The 23,707-nt window shown below is 46.0% G+C and overlaps 1 protein-coding gene and 1 pseudogene across 1 annotated transcript; one reads left to right on the top strand and one right to left on the bottom strand.

Moving 5' to 3' along the window:
* Nucleotides 1–4,026: 4,026 nt before the first annotated feature.
* On the top strand, nucleotides 4,027–6,245 carry LOC134486261 (Y-linked testis-specific protein 1-like; annotated as a pseudogene).
* Nucleotides 6,246–17,432: 11,187 nt separating this feature from the next.
* Nucleotides 17,433–22,817, bottom strand: LOC134486339 (uncharacterized). Its single transcript, XM_063285229.1, is given in 3 exon segments — nucleotides 17,433–21,944; nucleotides 21,946–22,536; nucleotides 22,539–22,817. Coding segments are annotated over 3 exon segments (5,157 nt in total). The 3' UTR covers nucleotides 17,433–17,657.
* Nucleotides 22,818–23,707: the final 890 nt, after the last annotated feature.

The following is a 23,707-nucleotide window of genomic DNA, read 5'->3' on the forward strand; positions in this document are numbered from 1 at the left end:
TGACAAGGGTTTTCTCTTGGTGCCACCACCAGGGAACTGGTTTTTCTCCTCTGCTTTTCATTTAGGGGGATGGTCATGGTGTGACGTGATTTCATTTTGACATCGTTTGTCTAAGATGTCAGCAGTCCTGACACTGTGGGTGCAGTGGCTGTTTATCCTTCATAAGCTTTTGGTGGTGTTTTGGTTTTTCTGGATTTGCCTGATTGAATAAAAGGGATTATACCTCCAGTCCATACCAACAGGCATATCTTAGAGGAGTCAGGAATAGTGGTTCTCAACCTTCCTAACGTAACCTTTTCATACAGCTCCACCAACTGTAAAATATTTCATTGCTACTTCATAACTATAATTTTGCTATAGTTACATATTTTAATGTAAATGCCTGATATACAGGATATATGATATGTGACTCCTGTGCAAGGGCCATTTGAGCTCCCAAAGGGGTCTCAATCCACGTGATAAGAACCACTGATCTGGACTTAGTGGGATGCCATTACCTACGTAGATGGGATGCCCAGTGTTGCTGGGGAGAAGTCTCCAATTTTGAAGGCAAAGTATCTTCCAAGATCAGGCTTTTTCCTGTTTCGCTCTGTAATAGTGGACACACTCTTGATGGTTACTGATGTATCAACTGACTCCAGGCAGTTTGCTTTTACATCCACGAAGATGAGGATTCTAAAAATGGTTCTGCTAGCCAAAAGCAGTGGCTGATACTATCCCTGGCGATCTTTCCCCTTCCCTAATGGCTCCTTGTCCCCACAAGGCCAACAGTAGATGTCTGAGTGCCTCCCAAGCTGCACCTTTCCAATCTACACTCTTCCTCTGTGCTGTTTCTCTCACGAAGAGCACACACGCTAACCCTGAACCCATGTGGTCTTCAGTCAGCACTAACACCTAGTCCTCTCTGCCTGCTTCGCTCTCCCATATGACCCAGCTGCTCACAATTCTGAGGCATGTTCACGCTTGTATGGACAAACAGAATGGCACCGATTGGCTAGTCTATAATGACGCAGATTTTGTATCATTCTGATTCAGAAGCCTGTACATCGGAGATGAAGAGACCATCGGCAGAGGAAGGAGTTCTTGTGGGATGTTGTCACCACAGAAGGGATCCGTTGGGCTCGGAAGACAAGAGAGGGAACCAAACTCCCTTTCATAATTTAACCTTTTTCCACAATCGCATCATTAATAGATCTTTATTTGTAGGTCGCATTCCTCTTAACCTAATCAATTCTTCACAACTTCATTCCCACAGAGGATTAATCTTCAGAAAATAACTTTTGGGTGAACACATTCAAACCAGAGATGACGGTGAATATTTGGTTATCTATACTGGGGGTGGGCATTATTCTTCCCATGTCATGTACCCGTAAGTTCTCTAACTACCTCTTTACCCACGGTAGCCTCACTGAATGACGTGAATTCCAGGTGATTGATGAGGTACAGACACCAAAGCTCATTCCCATATCCTGTCACCAGTATCAAGCTCGAAACAGCAAGAGCCACCTGTGGGAAGGAAAATATGAATAAACTTTATGGTATCTCTAAACTATAAACCCCCAATTTAATCAAAACATTGTTTTAGACTCAGTTTTCTTATATCGATGTTCTTTAAATGTAGAAGTCAGTGGGCTTGCTGGTGACTCCTTGTACAGGTTTATACTGTACATTAGCCATCTTCATCCTCACAACTCACCTCCATTTCCACCTACACACACACACACACACACACACACACACACGCACACACACACACACACACACACACCCTGCTGCTCCCCTTCCTTTACCTAAATGCCCCCTTTCACTTAATATCCCTTATTAAAATCTAAATTCCGCAATCATCTGTTTGAGTCTGGCTTGTTTCACTTAACATATTGTATTTTACACTCCCATCTGTTTTTCTGAGAACAAAACCCTTTGCTCTTACACATAGATGAGAATCACATCAATGTATATAACATTTTTTAAGCCATTCGTACAGTGATCAACAGCTAAGGTTATTCCAATGGCTTGTCTATTGCACAAAGTGTGGCAATCAGAATGGATGTGCAGGGTCCTGCTTAGTTTTTATTGTCAGTTTGACTAAACCTGGGAAGAAGGAGCCTCAGCTGAAGAATTGCCTCCATCAGATTGGCCTTTGGCCACATCTGTAAGGAATTTTTTTTTGATGGTTGATGGGGAAGGGTGTAGCCCACTATGGGGAGTGTCATCCCCTATGAAGGTGGCCCTGGGTTATAGGAGAAGGAGAGAAAGCTGAGTACGTCATGGATAGCAATTCAGTACTCAGCATTTCTAAGTTGTCTCTGTTTCCTTTCCTGCCTCTAGTGTCCTGCCTGAGTTCCTGCCCCAACGTCGCTCAGTAACAGACGGGAACCTAGAAGATAGAGTGAGACAAACTCTTTCCTCCTCAAGTTGACGGCTATGACAAGATTGTTCTCCTTGTTGCCTACATGTTCTTCCCTTTTTTGAAAGTTGTCTCTGTTTATTGATGAAAGATGATATTACATGTTTTTTCATGGGCTCTCTGTCTCTCTATGTGACTCTTTCTGTCTCTCTGTCTCTCTCTCTGTATTTGTGTGTTTGAGTGTGTATATGTGTATGTTTGTGTGTGTGTTTGTGTGTGCATGTGTGTGTGTTTGTGCGTGTATGTATGTGTGTGTTTGTGTGTTTGTTTATGTATGAGTGTTTCTGTGTGTATGTGCGTATGTGTGTGTGTTTGTGTGTGTGTATGTGTGTGTGTTTGTGTGTGTGTGTGTGTGTGTGTGTGAGAGCGCTGTTTCCAGGCTTAAAAAATCCACAAGGCTGTAAATCTCAGCAGGTGCCTAGAGAAGGAAGATGAAGGGGAGAAAAGGGGGAAAAATCATGTCTTGTGATTTAACCCCACATTGAGGTCAGCCACATAGTGGACAACAGTCACATAATGGCAGAGGAGTCATGAGAGCAGACAGAGAGGAAAACTCAAAGTGTGAAGGAAAATGTGCTTAAAACTACGATAGAAAGGAGAAAAAGAAGACGGTGCACTTAGAAAAGTGGACAGATTTTAAAAAGCTGCCATAAGTTTTTAAGCTCTAAGTACATTTAAAAAATTATAATGTTAATGTGGAAGGGAATTACTGGGGAGAGGGAAGGGAGGGTCAGAGTGTGGTGGGGACAGGGGAGGGTTCTGAAAAGAATCCTTTTGAAGATCTGAAGAAATATGTGACACAAACAATTAAAGTGCCCTGTAATTTACAGGTAAATTCCACACTTACCTGCATCCAGTGTTCTGTCTACCCATATTTCAAAAACAAAATTACGTCATCTATTTCATCCTGTTTTGCTGCATTTGATCTAATAAATTCCTTTACCTGAAGTGCTGGTGAATTTTAAGGCATTTAAAATACGACTGGTCGATATCGGGTTTGTCATCAGTTTATCCCGACTTTGGAAGCAGGTCCAGGAGCGAATTTTTCCTCCCTCTTTGCAAAGAATCCATAATTCATGATTGCCATTGACTTCAATACAAGGTATTTAATCCTGTCAAATTCCAGCTTTGTGTGAATAAAAATGGCCCTCCTCTAATTGTGGGTTTTGATAAAGCTAATTTTGGTGTGCTATCCAGTGGGCTGCCACAGAGAGAGGCTACCAATATTTCTGATACGGAGAATGACTTAAAGATAACCAAAGGAAAGATAGGAGCTGGGAAAATAACCACCAAGGATGTTGGTGACTCAGAAACCAAAGACTTTTTCAGAAAAAAAAATGCATGAAAAGAGCTACTTGGACAGACTGTGACTCAAGTCATCAGAATATTTGGGTGGGGACTTTATTTTGGGTCTCCAGGAGGCTACATGAGAAGTTAAAACCTAGATTCTGGAAGTTTCTAAGCGTAACTAGGGAAGGAACTGGCCTGAGAGCGCTTCTATGACGTAAGCATCGCCTGGATGAAGTCACAGAGCACTGGGAGGAGGTTGCGCTTCTCTTCCACTTGGGGGCGCTAGACTCCTTGAAGGTGGGTTCACTATCTTCGCAGCGGGGTGTGAAAGCCAGTTCAGCTCCTGAACCCCACAATTGTTCAACAGTCTTTTTGTGCCTGACTGGTTCCCGAAGACAGAATCTGGACGACTAGGACATTTTCTCTCAGTAAATACATTTATGAGGATAACTGGGACCCTTGTAGCCCAGAAAGCTAAAAGTTTTCCCTCGTACAGCGAGTAACCGTATGTTCTAATGTCTTCCACGTTTGAGAGCTCGGCGGATGGTCTAGGCTAGTCAGTCTAAGAGTTTATTATCCTTTGCTAACAATATCTAATTCATAATTCTACTAAAATGCCAAAGCTCCTCTCTGTGCTTGTGCATTTTAGGAGATAATATTTCTTTTAGATTTTTTTTTTCGGAGCTGAGGACCAAACCCAGGGACTTGTGCTTGCTAGGAAAGTGATATACCACTAAGGTAAATCCCAACCCTAGGAGATATTATTTTTAAATGGCTGTTGTTGCCTAGACAAAAATCCCTTGATCCAGTTGAATATGCAACAGCTTGGTGTAATAAACCTGGGGCTGGCTCAGGATGCACAATAGAGAAAGTCAATGGACTGGTGTGCTGTGTCTCTGGGCAGATACTTGTGGATTTTGCCACATACCTCATAGTTAGAGGGTAGAAGAGGGGTGTGGCCAACCTTTTGGCTCCTTTGCTATCCTTTCTCTGTTCTGCTTGGTTAAAGTGGGGGACAGGGATACTTAATCCCACACTGACCTAGACATTCAAGGAGAGGTTCCTCAGCAGAGGCAAAGTGCCTCGGGCTGAAGAAATGTGTCTGAATATGTTATTCTGAGCTGTAGAGAACCATTTGCTCATTTCCCTTTGAAATTTTGATTTTCATTTTTGAGACAGTGTTTTTCTGCGTGTAGCTTGGCTATCCTTGAACTAACTCTGTAGACCAGGCTGGCCTTGATCTCACAGAGGTCTGCCTCCCTCTGCCTCTTGAGTGCTGGAATTAAAGGTGTGCTCCACCATTGCACAGCCCTCCTATGAACTTGTGATTATGACAGAATAAGATTCAGATGCTCAAACATGTTTACCATCGCCTTCCTCACCTGCTCCAAAGTTTTCTTAGACAAGAGCCTTGGTCCAGCGCCCTCCCCACACCACCCCCATTGTTCTTGCAGGCACTCACATGACAGAGGCAACAGCATTGTGTATGGTTTAAGCAGGCGAGCTCTACAAACCCAGGCCATGTGCAAGTATGAAGCCTGAACACAGAACGATAGCCACAAGACAGTGGACCATGATGCCGTAGCCTACCACATTAGGTCTACAGCCATGAAGAAGAGGATGTCTCTGAGGAGGATGAGCACACCATCCTTCCAGAAGTGGAGGAGGAGGAGGCCTTCTCCCCAGGCCCTGGGGAACATTGTGGGCTGCAGAATTTCTCATGGATGGAAGGAAGGTGATGAGCCCATCACCCAATGGAAGGCCATCGCTGTAGATCAACTGCAAACAAATCCTTCTCTCTATCTGGTCAAGTATGATGGATTTGACTGTGTCTCCAGACTGGAAATTCACACTGATGAGAGGATTTTAAAGCTTAAGGTCTTGCCTCACAAAGTAGTGTTTCCTCAAGTGAAAGATGCCTATCTCACAAGTGCCATGGTTGGCCGAGCTGTGGAGCATAAATTTGAGGGCAAACATGGCTCTAAGGACAACTTGAGGGGGGTGGTCCTAGCCCAGGTGCCGATCATGAAGACCTGGTTTTACATCACATACGAGAAAGATCCATCCTATACATCTACCATCTCCTGGATGATTACGCAGAAGGTAACCTCCGTATCATTCCAGAGACTCCTCCAGCAGAGGTGAAGTCAGACGTTGACAGCGACATCTTAACAGGTCAATGTGTGCAGTTCACCAGAAGCGACGGTTCCATAAAGATCGGCAAAGTCATTTACCAAGTTCTAGCCAAGCCTTCCGTGTACTTCATCAAGTTTGATGGCGACGTCCACATCTACGTCTATAATCTGGTGGAAAAGATCTGTTAAGGTGAAATTCACAAAGTGTGGGGGACATAGATGGGTAATTTATAGGATTGGGGGGGAAATTTTTGTTTTTCTGTGTTTCAGATACCCAAGGGCCTTTGACAACCCCAGTATCTTTTCCAGTGGAATTTGTTTTTGCTCTAAAAATTAAAATGTGCGATGTGACGTGTTGTGTGTGAACACTTTGGTGGAGGAGATGGGCTTTGGTGGATGGAACATGGAGAGGAAGCCGGAAAGGTCAAGGCTGTGAACAGTAAGTCTGATGTCACGTAGGCTAAAACAAAGAGGACTGAGCTGGTCTGGTCTTTAGGGAGAGAAAAGAACTGGAGATGAGGCTTAGAGGAGCAGGGATGGCACGGGAAAAAAAAGATGGAAGTTTAGGAAGCCGTGGAGAGGGGCCAGTCATAGATAGACTCTCTGAGGTGAAGTTTGAGGGAGAAACAGACTGTTGGGGAAAGAGGGGCAGGGAACAGGGAGGTGGTCTTGGAACTCAAGGGGAAACCCAATAAACTGATCCAAGCAGACTCAGAATCAGAGAAGGTCGGGGATTGTTTGACTAACGAAACCTAATGGAACCTGTTTCTCATCTGAAGATGTATTATTTTTAATTATGTGGGTGGGGGCAGGACATGAACACAGGAGACCACAGAGACAAGAATAGTCAGGTCCCCTGGAGCTGGAATTAAAAGTGGTTGGTGGCCATTGGACGTGAGCTCAAAGAACAAATCCACGTCCTCTTTCAAAGCAGACGAGCTCTTGATCCATTGGTCATGTCTCCAGGCCCCTAAAGTCATGTTTTCAAATAAATCCAACCTTCACATGCACAGAAGAGACCAGGATGAGGGTAAGAAAGATTAAAGTGATGGGGATGTGGCAGAAAGACTAAAGAACACATGAGGGAATAGAGGACACTGAGGGATGAAGGAATTCCAAGATGGCGTTCTCAAAAAGTGAAGCAGGAGACCAGGAAGAACAGAAAGGGTCTAGAATGAGTTGAACTTGGGCCACATCCATATTGGTCTCTTTGGTTCCTTAAAGAACAGCCAACCATCACTACAGAAGGTGGATGTGAGGTGGAGGCTTCCCCGGAGGACATTTTGACGAGGATAACTCAAGAGTAGTGAATGCCAAACTCAGTTTATATCTATCGATACCTGAAAGTATCATAAAGCCCATTATTTTGTATGATCAGTAAAAAGTAATTTAAAAGGGAAGTTGAGGATGCCGTGAACTTCTGTCAGGTGTTACGTGGATCCTGTGTTTAGCTTCCCTGAACACGTTAGACTCTGTTGCATCCTGTAATATTTTTTGAGGTCTCTTCTCAATTCCCCTAGATGACCTCAAAGAGCTCCTGCACTGGCTTGTCTTGTCTGGCTCTCCTTCGACTGGATGGCTTCCTACACACCTGTGGGCCCTGTTACCCTATCTAGCCCCAGGACGTTCCCGTCTTTTACTCACATGTGAGCTCATCCTCAGAAAACTCATGATGGTGCCTCCAATGCAGAGGTGCTGAGCTCTTTCCTATGCCATTTGCCGTGACTTTAAAATGCTTTGCGGTTCCTGACCATGTAGCTGTCTCCTCCTGAGAAGCGCCTGTGCACCCCATGGGGTCTCCCTGAGCCACATCTACATTCCAAGAGTTACTTTGGAGACAACCTTTTCTTGGACACATTCATTGCTGTTTCTTCTCTCAAGAATATGTTTCTCACTGCAGGACTTGGAAATACTTTCTATCGTTGATTAATTCTGCTATTTGGGATTTTTTATACTGGCTGGTTGTCTGACGGTTTCATTGCTGTGAAAAGACACCATGACCAAGGCAACTTATAAGGGACAACATTTTTTTTGGGTTCTCTTTTTTTCAGAGCTGGGGAATGAACCCAGGGCCTTGCGCTTCCTAGGCAAGCGCTCTACCACTGAGCTAAATCCCCAACCCAAAGGGACAACATTTAATTGGTGCAGGCTTTCAGGTTCAGAAGTTCAGTCTATTTTCATCAAGGCAGGAATCATGGAAGCGTCTAGGCAGACATAGTGTTGGAGAAGAAGCATATCACCCCCACAGTGATATACTTCCTCCAACAACGCCACACCCACTCCCACAAGGACACACCTCCTACTTGTGCCACACTTCCCATGGGACAATCACATTCTAACCACCGCCCTGATTTCATGTCAACTGGACAAAAGCTAGAGTCATCAGAGAAGAGCGCGCCTCAGTTGAGAACATGCGTCCATAAGATCCAGCTGGAGGGCATTTTCTTAGTGATTGGTGGGGAGGGCCCGGCCCTCTGTTAGGGGCACCATTCCTAGGCTGGTGGTCCTGGGTTCTATAAGAAAGCAAGCTAAGCAAGACATGAGGAGCAAGACAGTAAGCAGTGCCACTCCATAGACTCTGCCTCAGTTCCTGCCTCCAGGATCCTGTCCTGATTGAGTTCCTGTCCCAACATCCTTTACTGATGAGCAGCAATGTAGAAGTGTAAGCTGAAGAAACCTTTTCCTCCCTAACTTGCTCTTTGGTCACCGTGTTTCCTTACAACAATAGGAACCCTAAGTAAGACAATTTCTTATAGAAACAGTGAGTCTAGTAGAGCCACAGATGCTTACCTCATAACCACAAATAGAGACGTATAGACACTTTGTTTTAATTTAAAGGTAAGACTTGCTCATGTACTGACCTGTGACGTTCTAGTTTGCTTCCTTCTCTCCATGATGAATGCCATGATCAAAACTAACTTGGGGAGGAAAGGGTTATTTGCCTTACAGGTTACAGACCATCACTGAGGGAAACCAGAACAGGAGCTTGAAGTGGTAACAAGGAGCTCTGCTTGTTGGCCTGCTCCCTGTTTCAGTCATTGTTCTGTTGCTGTGAAGAGACACCATGGTCAAGGAACTACTATAATGAAAGCATATATTGGAGGCTCCCTTACAGTTTCAGACGTCTGGTCCATCATCATGGCAGGGAGCATAACACGGGAGCAATAGAGAGCTACTGCTCTGTAAGGAGAGAGAGAGAGAGACAGAGAGAGAGAGACAGAGAGACAGAGAGACAGAGAGACAGAGATAGAGAGAGACAGAGAGATAGACAGAGACAGAGACAGAGACACAGAGAGAGACAGAGAGAGAGACAGAGAGAGAGATAAAGAGAGATTCTGGGAAAACTTGGGGCTCTTGAAAACTCAAACCCCACCCTTGTCAACACACCCACTTCCTCCAATGAGGCTACACCTCTTAATCCTTCTAATCCTTGAAAATACTGTCACTCCCTATTAACTAAATATTCAAATATATTACTGTGGGAGCCTTTCTTATTCAAACCACCACATTCCCCATGGCTTGCTCCATTACTATTTCTTACAGCCTAAAAGGCTATTCTTTTTACACATGTCTACTGATGAACATGCTCACAATGGTGGGCCCTCCCACAACAGTCATTAATCCCGAAAATGTTCCATAAACTAACCCAAAGACTAATCTAATGGAGGCAGTTCTTGAATTGTTCTTTCTTCTCAGTTGACTCCAGATTGTCAAATTGGGAAAAAAAAAGAGAGAGCGAGAGACCCAACACCGTAATGTTTCTCTTACTCCATGTTACATACTCACCAACAGACACTCTCTTCTCTCAGTGTACAGACCCACTTCCCTGTATGGCAGAACTGAAGAGTAGCTACTGTCACCAACATGAATACTCGAGGATATGTGACAAGAAATGAATACATTCTACAGCTCCCGACGCCAAGCGAAAGCATTTTAGTGTGGGCTACACTTACTGGGAGACTGTCAGTCACTGGCCATTTAATGGATCACAGTAGACAACAGAAGCAAAAAGTCACAACCTACATACCATCTCCTCTCAGCAGGAAACATGGCCCTTTCTCAAAACCCATGAATCTATCTGTAGGCTTAGATTTTTTCAAAACCTACTTTATTTAGGGTTCTTAAACCTTCTAGCCCACCAACCAGAGGTAGCAGAGAGAGAAAGTTGATAGGAAAAGGGAGAGAGTTGTGGACCTATTTAGAAGTAATTCTTTGGGGTAACTCCAATATTCATTGTGTAGTACGTTCCTATAGCAAACGCAAAACACGTATCAGTAGCAGTGCCTTGACCTGGCTTAGACCACAAGGCTCTAACAAACCAACAAGAAGCAGCAGAAGTATCCATAACAGCCCGGATAGCACAGGTTCTTTTGTACATTTCTCATTACGGAACGAAGACCAGCAAAGACCACCGAAGTCCTGCAAGGTGTAGCAATGTAAAGATGTCCTCTCCCTCTCTGTGGGATTACATTTATGTTCTCCATAAACATCCTGTAACCCTTCAAGCATGTGCTCCAGGGAAATATCACATGCCTTCTCATGTGTCTGCTTCAGCAAAACATGCTCTCCTATCATAGCTTCCAGAAAAACATCCTATGACACAAGTGAGATTCCATAGATACCAAAATTTTTCCACTTCATCTAGCCTTATCTCACACTTGGCCATGACATCACAAAACATATAATGGCCATCTTGCAATGCTCCTAGGCCCCAGGTCCACCAGCCGCTGGAGCTTCTGCAAATGCACTCAGTGAGACTCAGACCCTTTTGTGAGAACAACCTTCAGTTATCCCCATAAACATTGTGCTCTCTCCATCTTTGCTCTCAGCCAATAGCTGTCCAACTTCCAGCCAACTCAGCTGTGACCAGAAAAACCCTCATTAATAAAGCCAATGAATTTGACTTGATTTATTTTCCCTGACAGAACGGAGTGTTCTCCCTGCATGGTTACCCTGGTGTCTGAGTCATCTGTAATAAAACCCACTACTATTAAGATCAAAGTCACAGGAACTATGACAAATAGCAAATCACACGACAAGCATCACAGTTGGCCAAGCCTTTTCTGCAGCCTTATTGAAGTATAATTTACTTTCTTAAAAAATCCATTTATTTTAAGTGTGTAATTTAATGATTTTAAAGCAAAATTTATATCTTCCTTCCTTTTTTTATACTTCATTTCCCACTAGTTCATATGATATCGAAGTCTATTAAAAACACAGAAGTGAAGTCTGGAGAAGGACCAGAGCGGGAAGCAGGAGGTTCTTGATTTGCTAAGAAGACAGATACATTGGCAGAATCTTCTGTATAAAACCACTTGGGAAACATTGGGTCTTCTCTTAGTGTGCAGCCTCCAGACAAAGAGTTTAAAGCATTAAGTCTTGGGTCCTCCTACATCAAATCCGGACCTGACCTGGTATGGTCAGCATCACTTTTGGCCACTTTCATGTTAATCCATTCATCACTCTTACAAGTTGCCTAGAAACTCACATTGTAAACAAACTTATTTTGGTTCATGGTTTCATAGGTTTTGGTCCATGGTCACATGACCATGAAAGGGGCACGGTAGAGCTCAACTGCTAACCTCACTGGCATCCAAGAAGCATCAACACAGGAAGAGACCAAGGACAAAAGAACACCCTCCAAGACATGCCCCAAATGACCAAGTCCCTTAATTTCCTATCTCCTCATTTCCCGCCACCTTCATACACATCTATCAACAGATGAACTCATTGATTACAACCCACAGGGTCCAATCGATATTCATAGTCCCACCTTTGAACATTGTACTGGGACAATGTGTATCTTAAACCCATAGGGCAGGGCCAGAAGGTTGTGTCAGAGGTCTAACCTTCACCTCACACTAGAAAGAGCTGGGTAGGATTCTCAATATCCCCTATTTCTTTCTGGTACTGAGCTACACCATGTCTGCATTGCAGCATTTTGTCTGGGGTGAGATACCATCAGCAGTCAATTGTAAAGACGCCCCCCACCATGTGTTTGCTTGAATGTAAAATGGGACATCTATAATATAGTCACACACGCATATACACAGACTCACAGAGAGAGGCAAAAAGGGAAGGAGTTGAGTCTTAGGAACCCTCAAGGAAGAGGGAGTGGAAATATAAGATACAGCTCTCAGTGAGAACCAGAACAAAGCAGTGTCTTGTATACACGACAGGACCACTATCCCTCAGCCCTAGCTGATAGCAAAGGGAGAGTCAGTTTTTTCCAAAGATATAGATGGTGATAAGCTGGCCGGTCTCCAGGGGCTTGCCCAAGCCCCATGAATTTATGGGCAGCATAAATGACTTGAGTGGGTTATTACAGAGGGGAGAAAGAGAGCTTGAAGTTGGGAAAAGGGATGAGGTGGGGATGGATCTGGGAGGAGTTAGGAAGAGAAGTGAGAAGTAAATTCTATCAATATATAATGTACGAAGTTCTCAAGGAACTAATAAAATTGGTTTTTAATATACCATATGTATATTGAACCCATACAAACCATTTTTCTTGTCATCTCCTAAATAACAGCCCCTCATGAATTCATTTCATTAAGTACCAAAGTAATGCAGAGATTATTTAAAATGTATGAGAGTCTGGGGAGAAGGCAGAGGGGTAAAGCCAAGTGTGTGGTCACACATGCAAACACCAGTTCTGGGTATGGGAACAGGAGGGTGACCGGGGCTTCCTGACAATGAGCCTCACCTCAGGTTCAGCAGGGGACCCTGTCACAAGGGAATAAAGTAGGGAGTGAAGGAGCAGAACATGCTCTACCCTCTGCCAGCCTCTGAACTTACATGTCTCTATGCACACACGCACACACGCACAAACACACACACATATAAATATGACTAGAGTAAATAAGCAGCTTGCATAGGTTATATCCAAATGCAGTGTCGTTTTATCCAAGGAACCTGAGGACTTATAGATAATTGGGAGTCCTGGGGCCAACTCTAAGAGGACAGGATATATCTCCTTATTGTGCAAACGAATCCTTTGTTGAGTGTGTGTCAGTGACTCCACACAGTTCTCCTCCTCTAGGTTCCTGTGTATCACAGAGAATTATCTGGAAATACTGAAACAAATATAAACTAAAGGCTTTGTTGGGGTTTCTAGGCTTGCGTTAAAATCATATTTATCACGTTTTATTAAATGGAAGGGAAATCTTCAGCTCCCAGCAACAATAGACTCAATCATGTTGGCTTCTGTTTTATCCCGCTATGAATAGCAATTAATTGCACATCAATAGCTCCCAATGCTTTGAACTAAATCAGGATGACGGGATATGTTTCCGTAACCCCTATGTGGATAATCAAGTAGAAAGGGGAAGGTATGATGCCTTTGGCTTATGGGAGAGTGATGGCTTGATTGGATACTTGTTATGCAAATAACCCTAATCTCTGAGAAATTAAATGTAACGATAAAATATACTACCAAATGGAATGGACACTCATTACTTGATTTCTTTTAAAAGAAAAAAAAAACATACTTTAGGATTTTGAATAAGTGTGACCCTCAGAGGTTCAAATATTTGAATGTGTTTGGTTTCCAGTTGGTGGAATGTTTAGAAAGGATTGGGAGTTGTGTTTTTGTTAAAAGAGATGTGTCAATGGGAGGTGGGGGCCTTGAGATTTCAAAAGCCCACCAGGTTTCTCTCTCTCTCCCTCTCTCCCTCCCTCCCTCCCTCCCTCTCTCTCTCCCTCTCCCTCTCCCTCTCTCTCCCTCTCCCTCCCTCTCTATTCCTCTCTCTCTTTCCCTCTCCCTTCCTCCCTCTCCCTCCCTCTCCCTCTCCCTCTCCCTCCCTCCCTCTCTCTCTCTCTCCCTCATCTGGGGAGCAGGATGTGAGCTCTCAGGAACTACTCCAGCCAGGCCTGCCTGCCTGCCAGCCTACTGTCATGGTGTCTACCACGATGGTCCACAGACTCACCCTCTGAAACTCTAAGACCGCAATTAAATGTTTCCTGTCATGAATTGGTTTGGACACGGTGTCTCTACACAGCAATAGAACAGTACCTAAGGCAACATCTTCCTGTGTATTTTTGTAATACTTTTGTATTTATTTCATTAAAGTTACCTGTTGTCCATTGAACAGTTTTATGAATAAGTTTGAAGTTTAAAGACAAATAGTGCCAAATAGGAGTGCACTGCTAGGAGGTGTGGCCTTGTGGAATGGGTGTGGCCTTGTTGGAGTAGGTGTGTCACTGTGGACATGGGCTTTAAGACCCTCACCCTAGCTGCCTGTAAGCAAGTCTTCTAGCAGCCTTCAGAGGAAAATGAAGAACGCTCAGCTCCTCCTGCACATGCCTGCCTAGATGCTGCAATGCTCCTGCCTTGATGATAATAGACTGAACCTATGAACCTGTAAGCCAGCCCCAACTAAATGTCCTTGTAAGACTTGCATTGGTCATGGTTTCTTTTCATAGCAGTAAAACTCTAAGACATACATACATAAATACATACATACATATATACATATACATATACACCTAGGTTTACACACACACACACACACATACACACACACACACACACCATTACAGGGATTTTAGATCTAGCCAGGGCCCCTGCAGTTTCGTTGGTCCATCGGATATATGTGTTCATGGAACATGTCTCTCTCTGTTTCTTGTTCTAGGAAGAACGTGGATAACATCTGCAGACTCGCTTCATTTTGCTTTATTCTCATCTTCAGCCTTAGAAATCTCAGCTTACACAAAGGGGAAGATGGGAACTTGGTTCGATAGCTCTTTTTGTCTGTGGGTAGCTTACATCTCAAGTCACAAAAGGGAAAATAACTATAATAAGAAATAGTAATACACATCCAAACCGTGATGGGAAGTTCATATCCGTTCCCCTTAATGAATGTCAACTTTGGAAATTGGAATCCACAATGAGATGAGACTTTTAAAAAATCCTAATTCTCAGGCAGGCTTTGGTATTTCTCTTTCCCTGAAAAGGAACACGACTAGAAAAAGACAGACGGTAGGTTGCTTTTGTCCAAAAATCGAATCAGAAGCATTTGATAATGAGCATAGAGGGGGCTCACCCCATGTTCACCAAAGAATAAAGTAATATGGGGGCGGGGGAGACATCTAGAGAACAGTTGGTGCCTTATTGGTATTAAAAAAAATCCAGATGTCAAGAAATAATATTTGACAAGAGAAAAAACTAGGTTTCCATTAGGCAGAACTGTTTTTAAAATAGCCTTCATTTGAGTCATGGAAAGAGGAGGGTGGAGCAGGTCAGGCTGTAGATAACTAAAGTCATTTCCTTCAAAAAATTAAGAATAATGTGGATTTTTAATGGACTTGAATAAAATTAGAAATTTTAGCTTTCAAAGGGGAAAATTGTGTTCCAGAGAGAGAGAGAGAGAGACAAAGGAGTGTCCAAACTCATACTTGGTTCTTTCAATAAATCTACTGGTAACTCATGAAAGACCCCCAGATTTTGGGGAGACTCTCGCTCCAGTCACGGGTTGGGGTACCCCCAGGAAACACGAGAAGCCAGTCTTGATGTAATCAGCAAGAGGCAGTTTTATTTACGAGATATCGGGCTGACACATATCTCACACAGGAGATTGAGTCCAGCCCCGAGCCTCTCTAGGCCGGAGCTTATATAGGGAAAACAAATTGGTTAGTACAAAGGGTGTACAGTTATTTTTTTTCTGTGCGGAATTGTATTAACAAAGCATTCTAGCATCTTGGCAGTATGGGCAAGGTGTCTTATCTCGCTCAGCTAAGGGATGACTCGTATCAGGGAGTGAAGGAAAGGAAGGGAGGTAGCTCCAGGGGTAGCTCCAGATGGTCAGTGTCCTTGGAGCCCTATCTCAAATTCTTTTAGGCATAGTCAGACTTTGTTCAGGACTAACTTTTAGAAATTTTAACCCTTCATTCCCCTCTGCTCTTAGTAAGTAGTCCTAATCCTAGGACTCTATGATGAATCTAGCGTCTAGTGGCTCTTCACTCCGTATAGCCCGATACTGTTGTCTCAACATAAGGACTTGTATAGCACTAATCCGTTCTCTAATAAAAGCAAAAAGGCAGTTAATGATGTAGGGCCCAACAGTGAGCAAAAGGAGGAGGATAATCAAGGGACCAGCTAAAGCTGACAACAGGGTGGTAAGCCATGGGGAACTATTGAACCAGCTTTGAAACCAGTTATCAGTGGTTTCTCGTTCTCGTCGTCTCTTATCTAACCTTTCTCTAAGTTTAGCCATAGAATCTTTAATGGTCCCGGAGTGGTCAAGATGAAAACAGCACTCTTCTCTTAAAGCAGCACACAGCCCTCCTTCTTTAAGGAATAGTAAATCCAACCCTCTTCTATTTTGAAGCACCACCTCTGACAAGGAAGTCAGGGATTCTTCTAGATGACTGATGGATTTTTCTAACGCCTCTATATCTTCAGAAATGGCAGTGTTTAAAGATGTTACCCCTGATGTAAATGTTGTGGTCCTGTAATTAAAGCGGCTGATCCGGTACCTACCCCAGCGGCTACTCCCAAGCCCAGGAGTATGGCTACCGTTAGGGAGATGGGCTCTCTTTTGGTCCTGGGGTTCTGACCATATAGAGACAAGAGTTCTTCAGAATGAAGGTAATAGATTCTTGGGACCAACTGTACCATTACACAGTAATCTGAAAGCCTATTGACCACCGAGTCAGCCAAGCAGGGGGTGAGGCCAGAGGCGCAGGCCCACCAAAACCCAGAAGGAGGAATTAAGTAAGAAGCAATATCGGAGGGGGTGGTGTCAACTGGGATAACATAGCGACATAAGTGTCTGTGAGACTGGGGAACCTTTCCCACACACGTTCCTTCTCCTGATACCTCAGTTAAAGTTAGCTGGGGCTTGTTGGTGTAAAGGCAAACTTCAGGGTTAGAGTCTATGGTGAAGTTGGCCGAGATTGCTATCCCCTCGTAATAAGGGGGGCTCGAGGAAAGACAAAACCAACATTCTGATGTCAGATCGGGATTGGAGTAATTAAGGGCCTGGAAAGCACCTTGGACCAGCCTAAACATGCGTTCCTGGGCACCGGGCAAGTGAGGGGCCAGGTAATTTCTCGTGGTCATGTCCTCGGCAAGTGTAGAAACCTCAGGTTTTAAAGTAGTAGTAGTCGTAGTAGTAGTAGTAGTAGTTTTGGGCCTAGGTTTGGTGAGGGGTCGTCTATTCCTAAGAACAGCGCTTGGGTCTATAATTTTGGGGCTAATAGATTCTACCTTAAGTCTAATATCTAGGAGAATTCCAGGATCTGTTCCAGGTACGTAGAGGCGCAGTCCCCAGCGTCGGGTCTGGAACCAGTCTTTGGTGTATTTTTTTCCCATTTGAGTAAAGGTGATGTTGAGGGTGGCAACTCTACCCTTGGCCCATTTGACGTCTATAGAACCCCAAGTGGACGAGGGATTCCAGCTTGTCTGCCCTGTAGTCTCACAGCCCCAATAATAACAGAAAAAGTGTGATTCTCCTCCACATTTCCACATGTCAGACCTGAGGGGCCGGTTCTTTGGGCAGACATAGAAGGGGGTCTTAGTGAGTTCTGTCCTAGCCCCAGGAGTCCGGCAGCCGGCATCGGGTTTCGGGGGTGGAGAATGTACAGCTCCAGGTCCTCCGAACCGGGGGGAAGTGTATAAGTGTGGTGAGAAATCTAGCATGTCATTCACCTCATCAGGGGCCATATGTTCTAAGCCCCACCCTGGTGCTCCCGCAGCCAGCTTACACCAGGACGGGTACAGCGGTGGCCACCAGGTCCAGAGGGGATGTTTACCAGTGACGGACCACACTAGGTCTCCTGTTGAAGAGAAAACCTGCCAAGTTAGTTGTTGGGGGGAATGTGGATCCTTATTCGATGTCATCTCCCGGGGTGAAGCGGCGGCGGAGGCGAAGCTTAAGAGGGTGAGGAGTCCTTTCCACAGTCCATTCATCTTCAGGGGTCTTGAGAGCCTTCTTAGCGTGTGAAGCGTGGATCCAGGCAGCTATTCCGTTGACCTTTATAGCTGTCGGGGTGGTGAGTAGGACTGAATAAGGTCCTTTCCAGCGAGGTTCAAGGTTACTGGCTTGGTGTCGTCTGACCAGAACCAGATCTCCGACCTGAAATCCGTGTGGGATGTTGGGGCTTTCCCTCCGGTAGGTCTCCTTCAGCAAGTCCCACACCTGGCATCTGACAATCTCAAGAGCCCAAAGGCGGGTGAGGAGGGGTTGAGAAAGAGGAGGGTCAGGATCATGTATTCCCCCGGCTTCACCTATAGGTGGCGGACTGCCCCATAGAATCTCATACGGTGTCAGCTTAAACCTTCCCGGAGTGTTCCGAGCACGGAACAGAGCGAAGGGAAGGAGGGCTGTCCAATCTTTCCCGCCGGTCTCTAAGGCCAATTTAGTCAAGGTCTCTTTAAGGGTTCTATTCATTCTTTCTACCTGTCCTGAGCTCTGGGGTCTGTAAGCACAATGTAATTTCCAATTAATCCCCAGCTGACTGGCCAGCCCCTGACTTACCTGGGCAATGAAAGCAGGTCCATTGTCAGACCCGATTACCTTGGGGAGTCCAAACCGTGGAAAGATCTCTTCCAGTATCTTCTTAGACACCATGTGAGCTGTTTCTGAGCGGGTAGGAAATGCTTCTACCCAACCTGAGAAGGTGTCTACGAACACTAGTAGATATTTATTACCATACCTGGCTGGAGTTATTTCTGTAAAGTCAATTTCCCAATGAGCCCCCGGCCTATCTCCCCTAAGTCTCTTGCCATGGAGAGACGGGGGTCTATTAGGGTTGACGAGAGCACAGGCTTGACAACTCTGTACAACCTCTTGGGCTAAGTCTGGTAATCTCTGAACATAGTATCCAGAGGATTTCACAAGTTCTGTTAACTTCCGTGTACCCAGGTGGGTCAGACGATGGAGGTTGGTAATGAAGTCGTGTACTTCCTTGTTTGGGAGGACTTGTTTGCCATCTGCTGTCTCAGCCACACCGCAGGGAGAAAACCCTTGTACCCAATCAGACCGATGAAATTCCTCTAGCTCTTCTTGGGTGTATTGGAAGCCGGAGTCTTTTAGGTTTGGGGGAAGCTCTTTATTTACCACTGTCAGAATTACAGCCCCGAGTGCGGCCTGTTTGGCAGTGGCATCTGCCATACGGTTGCCTTTTGCCACAGCATCCTGTCCCCCCTGATGTCCGGGACAGTGGATGACGGCTACCTTTCTTGGGAGGTGTATAGCTTCTAGGAGGCTGAGAATCTCATCTTTATTTTTAATTTCTTTTCCCGTGGACGTCAAGAGTCCTCTCTGCCTGTAGATGGCCCCATGAACATGTGCAGTGGCAAAAGCATAGCGACTGTCAGTGTAAATGTTAATGTTTTTTCCTTCAGCCAGCCTCAAAGCCTGAGTGAGGGCTATTAATTCAGCCTTCTGGGCTGAGGTACCCTCTGGCAGTCCACTGGACCAAATGGTCCTCCCATCCACCACTGCCGCTCCCGCCTTCCTCTTTCCTTCTACCAGGAAATTGCTGCCGTCCGTAAACCAGGAGGGGCAGCCAGGTAGGGGGACATCCGTCAGATCTTCTCTGGTACTAGAGGCCTCGGCCAAGATGTCTGTACACACATGTATTGGGTTCTGACCTGTTGTCTCTGGGAGCAGCGTGGCTGGATTTAGAATGACAGGAGTGCCAAAAGAAACTCTATCATTCAGTAGCAGGCTCTGGTAGTGAGTCAGGCGGGCATTAGTTATCCACCTGTCTGGGGGCTGCCGGATAACACTTTCTAGAGCGTGTGGGGCTATAATCGTTACTGGCTGACCTAGGGTTAGTTTATCAGAGTCTTTTATCAGAGTAGCTACTGCTGCAATGATCTTGAGGCAGGACGGCCAACCGCTAGCCACTGGGTCTAGCTTCTTGGAGAGGTACGCTACAGGCCGCTTCCAGGGACCCAGGGTCTGTGTCAGCACTCCCTTTGCTACCCCCGCTCTCTCATCTACAAACAGCATAAAAGGTTTGGTTAGGTCAGGCAGGACTAGAGCAGGTGCAGTCAATAAGGCCCGTTTGATGGCATCAAAGGCCATTTGATGTTCAGGCTTCCACTGGAACTCTGTCTCTAACCTGGTCAAGGTGTGGAGGGGGGCAGCCAGTGCAGCGAACCCAGGAATCCACAGCCGGCAGAACCCGGCAGTGCCTAGGAATTCTCTCACCTGTCGAGGCGTCTGAGGTACAGGTATCTGAAGCACAGTCTTTTTCCGGGCTTCTGTGAGCCATCGCTTACCATCCCTAAGGATGTAACCCAGGTAAGTCACCTCTGTGCGGCATAACTGCGCTTTCTTCGCTGATGCCCGGTATCCTAGGCGACCTAATTCAGATAGTAATTGTTCAGTCCCTTTTTGGCACTCATCCTGGGTTTCAGCACCTAAAAGTAAATCATCAACATATTGAAGAAGAGTCAGCTGTGGGTTATTGGTTCTGAAAATCATCAGGTCCCGATGTAGAGCCTCATCAAAGAGGGTGGGTGAATTCTTAAACCCCTGTGGTAGTCTGGTCCAAGTCAATTGTCCAGAATGTCCGGTTTCCGGGTCCTTCCACTCAAAGGCAAACAGATGTTGGCTGGTGGGGTGTAATCTCATGCTAAAGAAAGCATCTTTGAGGTCTAAGACAGTGTACCATATCCTCTCTGGCGGCAGAGTGCTAAGGAGGGTGTAGGGATTAGGCACTATGGGATGTACATCTTCTACCCTTTTGTTGACCTCTCTCAAGTCCTGAACGGGTCGATAGTCTCGTGTCCCAGGCTTCTTTACTGGTAATAGTGGGGTGTTCCAGGAGGACCGGCATGGGGTTAGGATGCCCAGTTGTAAAAATTTGTTTATATGAGGCCGAATGCCTTCTTTCGCTTCCTTGCCCATAGGGTACTGGCGCACACTGATGGGAGTAGCACCTGACTTGACTGCAATCACTATAGGGGGAACTTGGGAGGCCATTCCAACTCCCCCAGTCTCCGCCCAGGCTTCGGGGAACCTGGAAAGCCACCACTGCGGGTTGTCCATCTTCTTACCTTTTTCATGTATGCGATACTCGTCAGCCAAATTGAAAGTCAAAGTCCATACTGGCCTGGGGGGGTGCCACTTTATTCGGGGTCCTTCCGGTGAAAACTGTATTTCGGCATTCATTTTAGTCAGAAGGTCTCGACCGAGCAAGGGAGTGGGACACTCAGGCACTACTAAGAAAGAATGGGATACCCGGCCAGCCCCTAAATTGACACGGCGAGCTGTTGTCCACTTGTGTATTTTCATGCCGGTTGCCCCCACCACCAAACTGGTTTTGTCAGTAAGCTTCCCCAGAGGGTGTTGTAAAACTGAAAACTCTGTCCCCGTATCTACTAGGAAGTCCACGGGGGTTCCCTCCACATCTAAAATTACCCTAGGCTCGGGGAGGGAGTACGAGCCCTGACTGTCCTAATCATCCTCGTTCCTCAGGGCAAGGGTCCTGGGACTCCGCATCTTTTCCCTCTTGTTCTGACAATCCATGGCCCAATGTCCTTTATTCATGCAATAATGGCACTGGTCTTTATCTACCTGTGAAAGTCCTTTATCCATCCGTGAAAGTCTCCGATCTTGTGAAGCCCAGTTGTTCCGGTGGCGTGGGTTGCCCAGATTCTCTATCTTTCTCCCTACATTCCTGTTTCCTTCAGGTACTACTGCGGCCAGTATTCGTGTTAAATTCTGGTCCCTACGTCTGTCTCTCTCATCTTCTCTTTCTTCTCTTTTCTTTTTCTCCCTCTCCTTCTTCTCTTCTTCTGTCTCTCTCTTATGGTACACTTTCTCTGCTTCCTTAACTAAGTCTTTTACTGTAAGATCTTGTAGGCCTTCTAGTCTTTGTAACTTGCGCTTGATGTCCGGGTAGGACTGACCTATAAAGAACATGGCTACTGCTGCCTGCTGTCCCTCAGACAAAGGGTCAAAGGGAGTGTACCTTCGATACGCCTCCAGAAGCCTCTCTAAGAACACGGAGGGGACCTCCGTGGGTCCCTGAAGTACCTCTCTTACCTTGGCCAAATTAGTGGGGTGACGAGCTGCCCCCTTGAGACCTGCCACGAGAGCCCGGCGGTAAGTGGTCAACCTCTCCCTACCTTCAGTGGTGTTATAATACCAGGGGGGGGCGATCAAGGGGGAAGGCAGCGTCAATGAGGTTGGGCATCCTGGTCGGAGTTCCGTCTGGTCCTGGAACATGCTTCCGAGCTTCTAGGAGAATCCGCTCCTTCTCTTCAGTGGTAAAAAGAACCTGTAAAAGCTGCTGACAATCATCCCAAGTGGGCTGATGGGAGAACATCAGGGACTCTATGAGATTAGTTAAACTGGAAGGATTTTCAGAGAAAGAATCATGGTTAGTTTTCCAGTTATAAAGGTCAGCTGAGGAGAAAGGCCAATACTGTAAGGGTTGGAGTTCAGGAGGATCTACAGGGGGGCCATAGGCCCTAAGTGGGAAGGTGGGAGCTGAAGGAGGACCCTCTGGACCGGTCCCGTGCCGGCTTCTGGTACCGGCTGCAGGACCCTCAGGTTTTCCATGCTGATAAGGAGGAGGAGGAGGCCTGGGTGCCGACGGTGTGGGCTCATTTTCATCTGGAGGCCCCTCGATGTCAGGATAAATCCGGGGGGTTGTCTTCTTCTCCATCTGTAGCTCCTGTGCTACCAATACGTGTGAAGCTGGGGATGGGGATGGTCGGGACCAGGCCTTCAGCCACGGGGGGGGGGGGTGTCAGAGGCGAGGTTTTCCCATACTACAATGTAAGGGACCTGATCCGGGTGAGATCCAGGCCCAGGCTGAAAGACAATCTTTTTGACTGATGAAATAATAGCTTGGTCTAGAGTGCCCTCTTGTGGCCAACCTACCCCAAATGTTGGTCATTCAGAAGTGCAGTAAGTTTGCCAACGTCCCTTTCTTACTTCCACGAGCAAATTTTGGGCTCTAGTTTTAACCTCTGACCAATGATTCAAAGTTTGACTCAACGGGGTGGACACAGACTGTCCCATGGTGAAGAAAAAAAGGACTAGACAAAAAAATGAAACCCCAAAAAGAAAAAGCAGTGTGTCTACACACACTCGTCCGCGCCTGGACTGATATATCCAGCCAAACGCAACCTCGGACGGCGTTGGGTCTCGAATCCACCGCCCAGGTAGGAGAAGTTCTCCGTCTCCTTGGTTACGAAAAGTCACAGTCTGATCTCTTTGACTGTCACCTGCCGGGTCTTCCCGACAAAAGTCGGCTCGTGGGACGTCTCCCAGAGCTGGGGCGTCCTCAATTCCGCTATCTAAAAAAAGAACAAAAAGAAAACAGCTATTCGAAGTAGAAACCCAGTACCTACTCACAGGCGTCTGTCCGGGGTGGGAAGCCCTTCCATCCAAGCACACTTAAATACGGGGTAGGAAGCCCATCTACCCAAGTGTACTCAAAAACAACAGGGTGGGAAGCCCATCCACCCGAGTGCGCTCAAAAACAACGGGGTGGGAAGCCCATCCACCCGAGTGTACTCAAAAACAACAGGGTGGGAAGCCCATCCACCCGAGTGCGCTCAAAAACAACACAGAGTGGGAAGCCCATCCACTCGAGTGCACTCAAAAACAACACAGAGTGGGAAGCCCATCCACTCGAGTGCAATAAAAAACAACGGGGTGGGAAGCCCATCCACCCGAGTGCACTCAACAACAACAGGGTGGGAAGCCCATCCACTCCAGTGCACTCAAAAACAACGGAGTGGGGAATCTTCTTCTGCCCAGACAGTGCACCAAGACCTTAAACCGGTACTGAAAAACACAGACTACAGGACTTAATTCACACACACACTAGTCTCACACTCACACAGCGGCCGCTTTCCAGCACTCACACTAACGTACCTCCAAGAGGCATTCGGATCTCCGGGGGT

This window comes from Rattus norvegicus, chromosome 3 (assembly GCF_036323735.1).
Source record: "Rattus norvegicus strain BN/NHsdMcwi chromosome 3, GRCr8, whole genome shotgun sequence".
Classification (NCBI taxonomy): domain Eukaryota; kingdom Metazoa; phylum Chordata; class Mammalia; order Rodentia; family Muridae; genus Rattus; species Rattus norvegicus.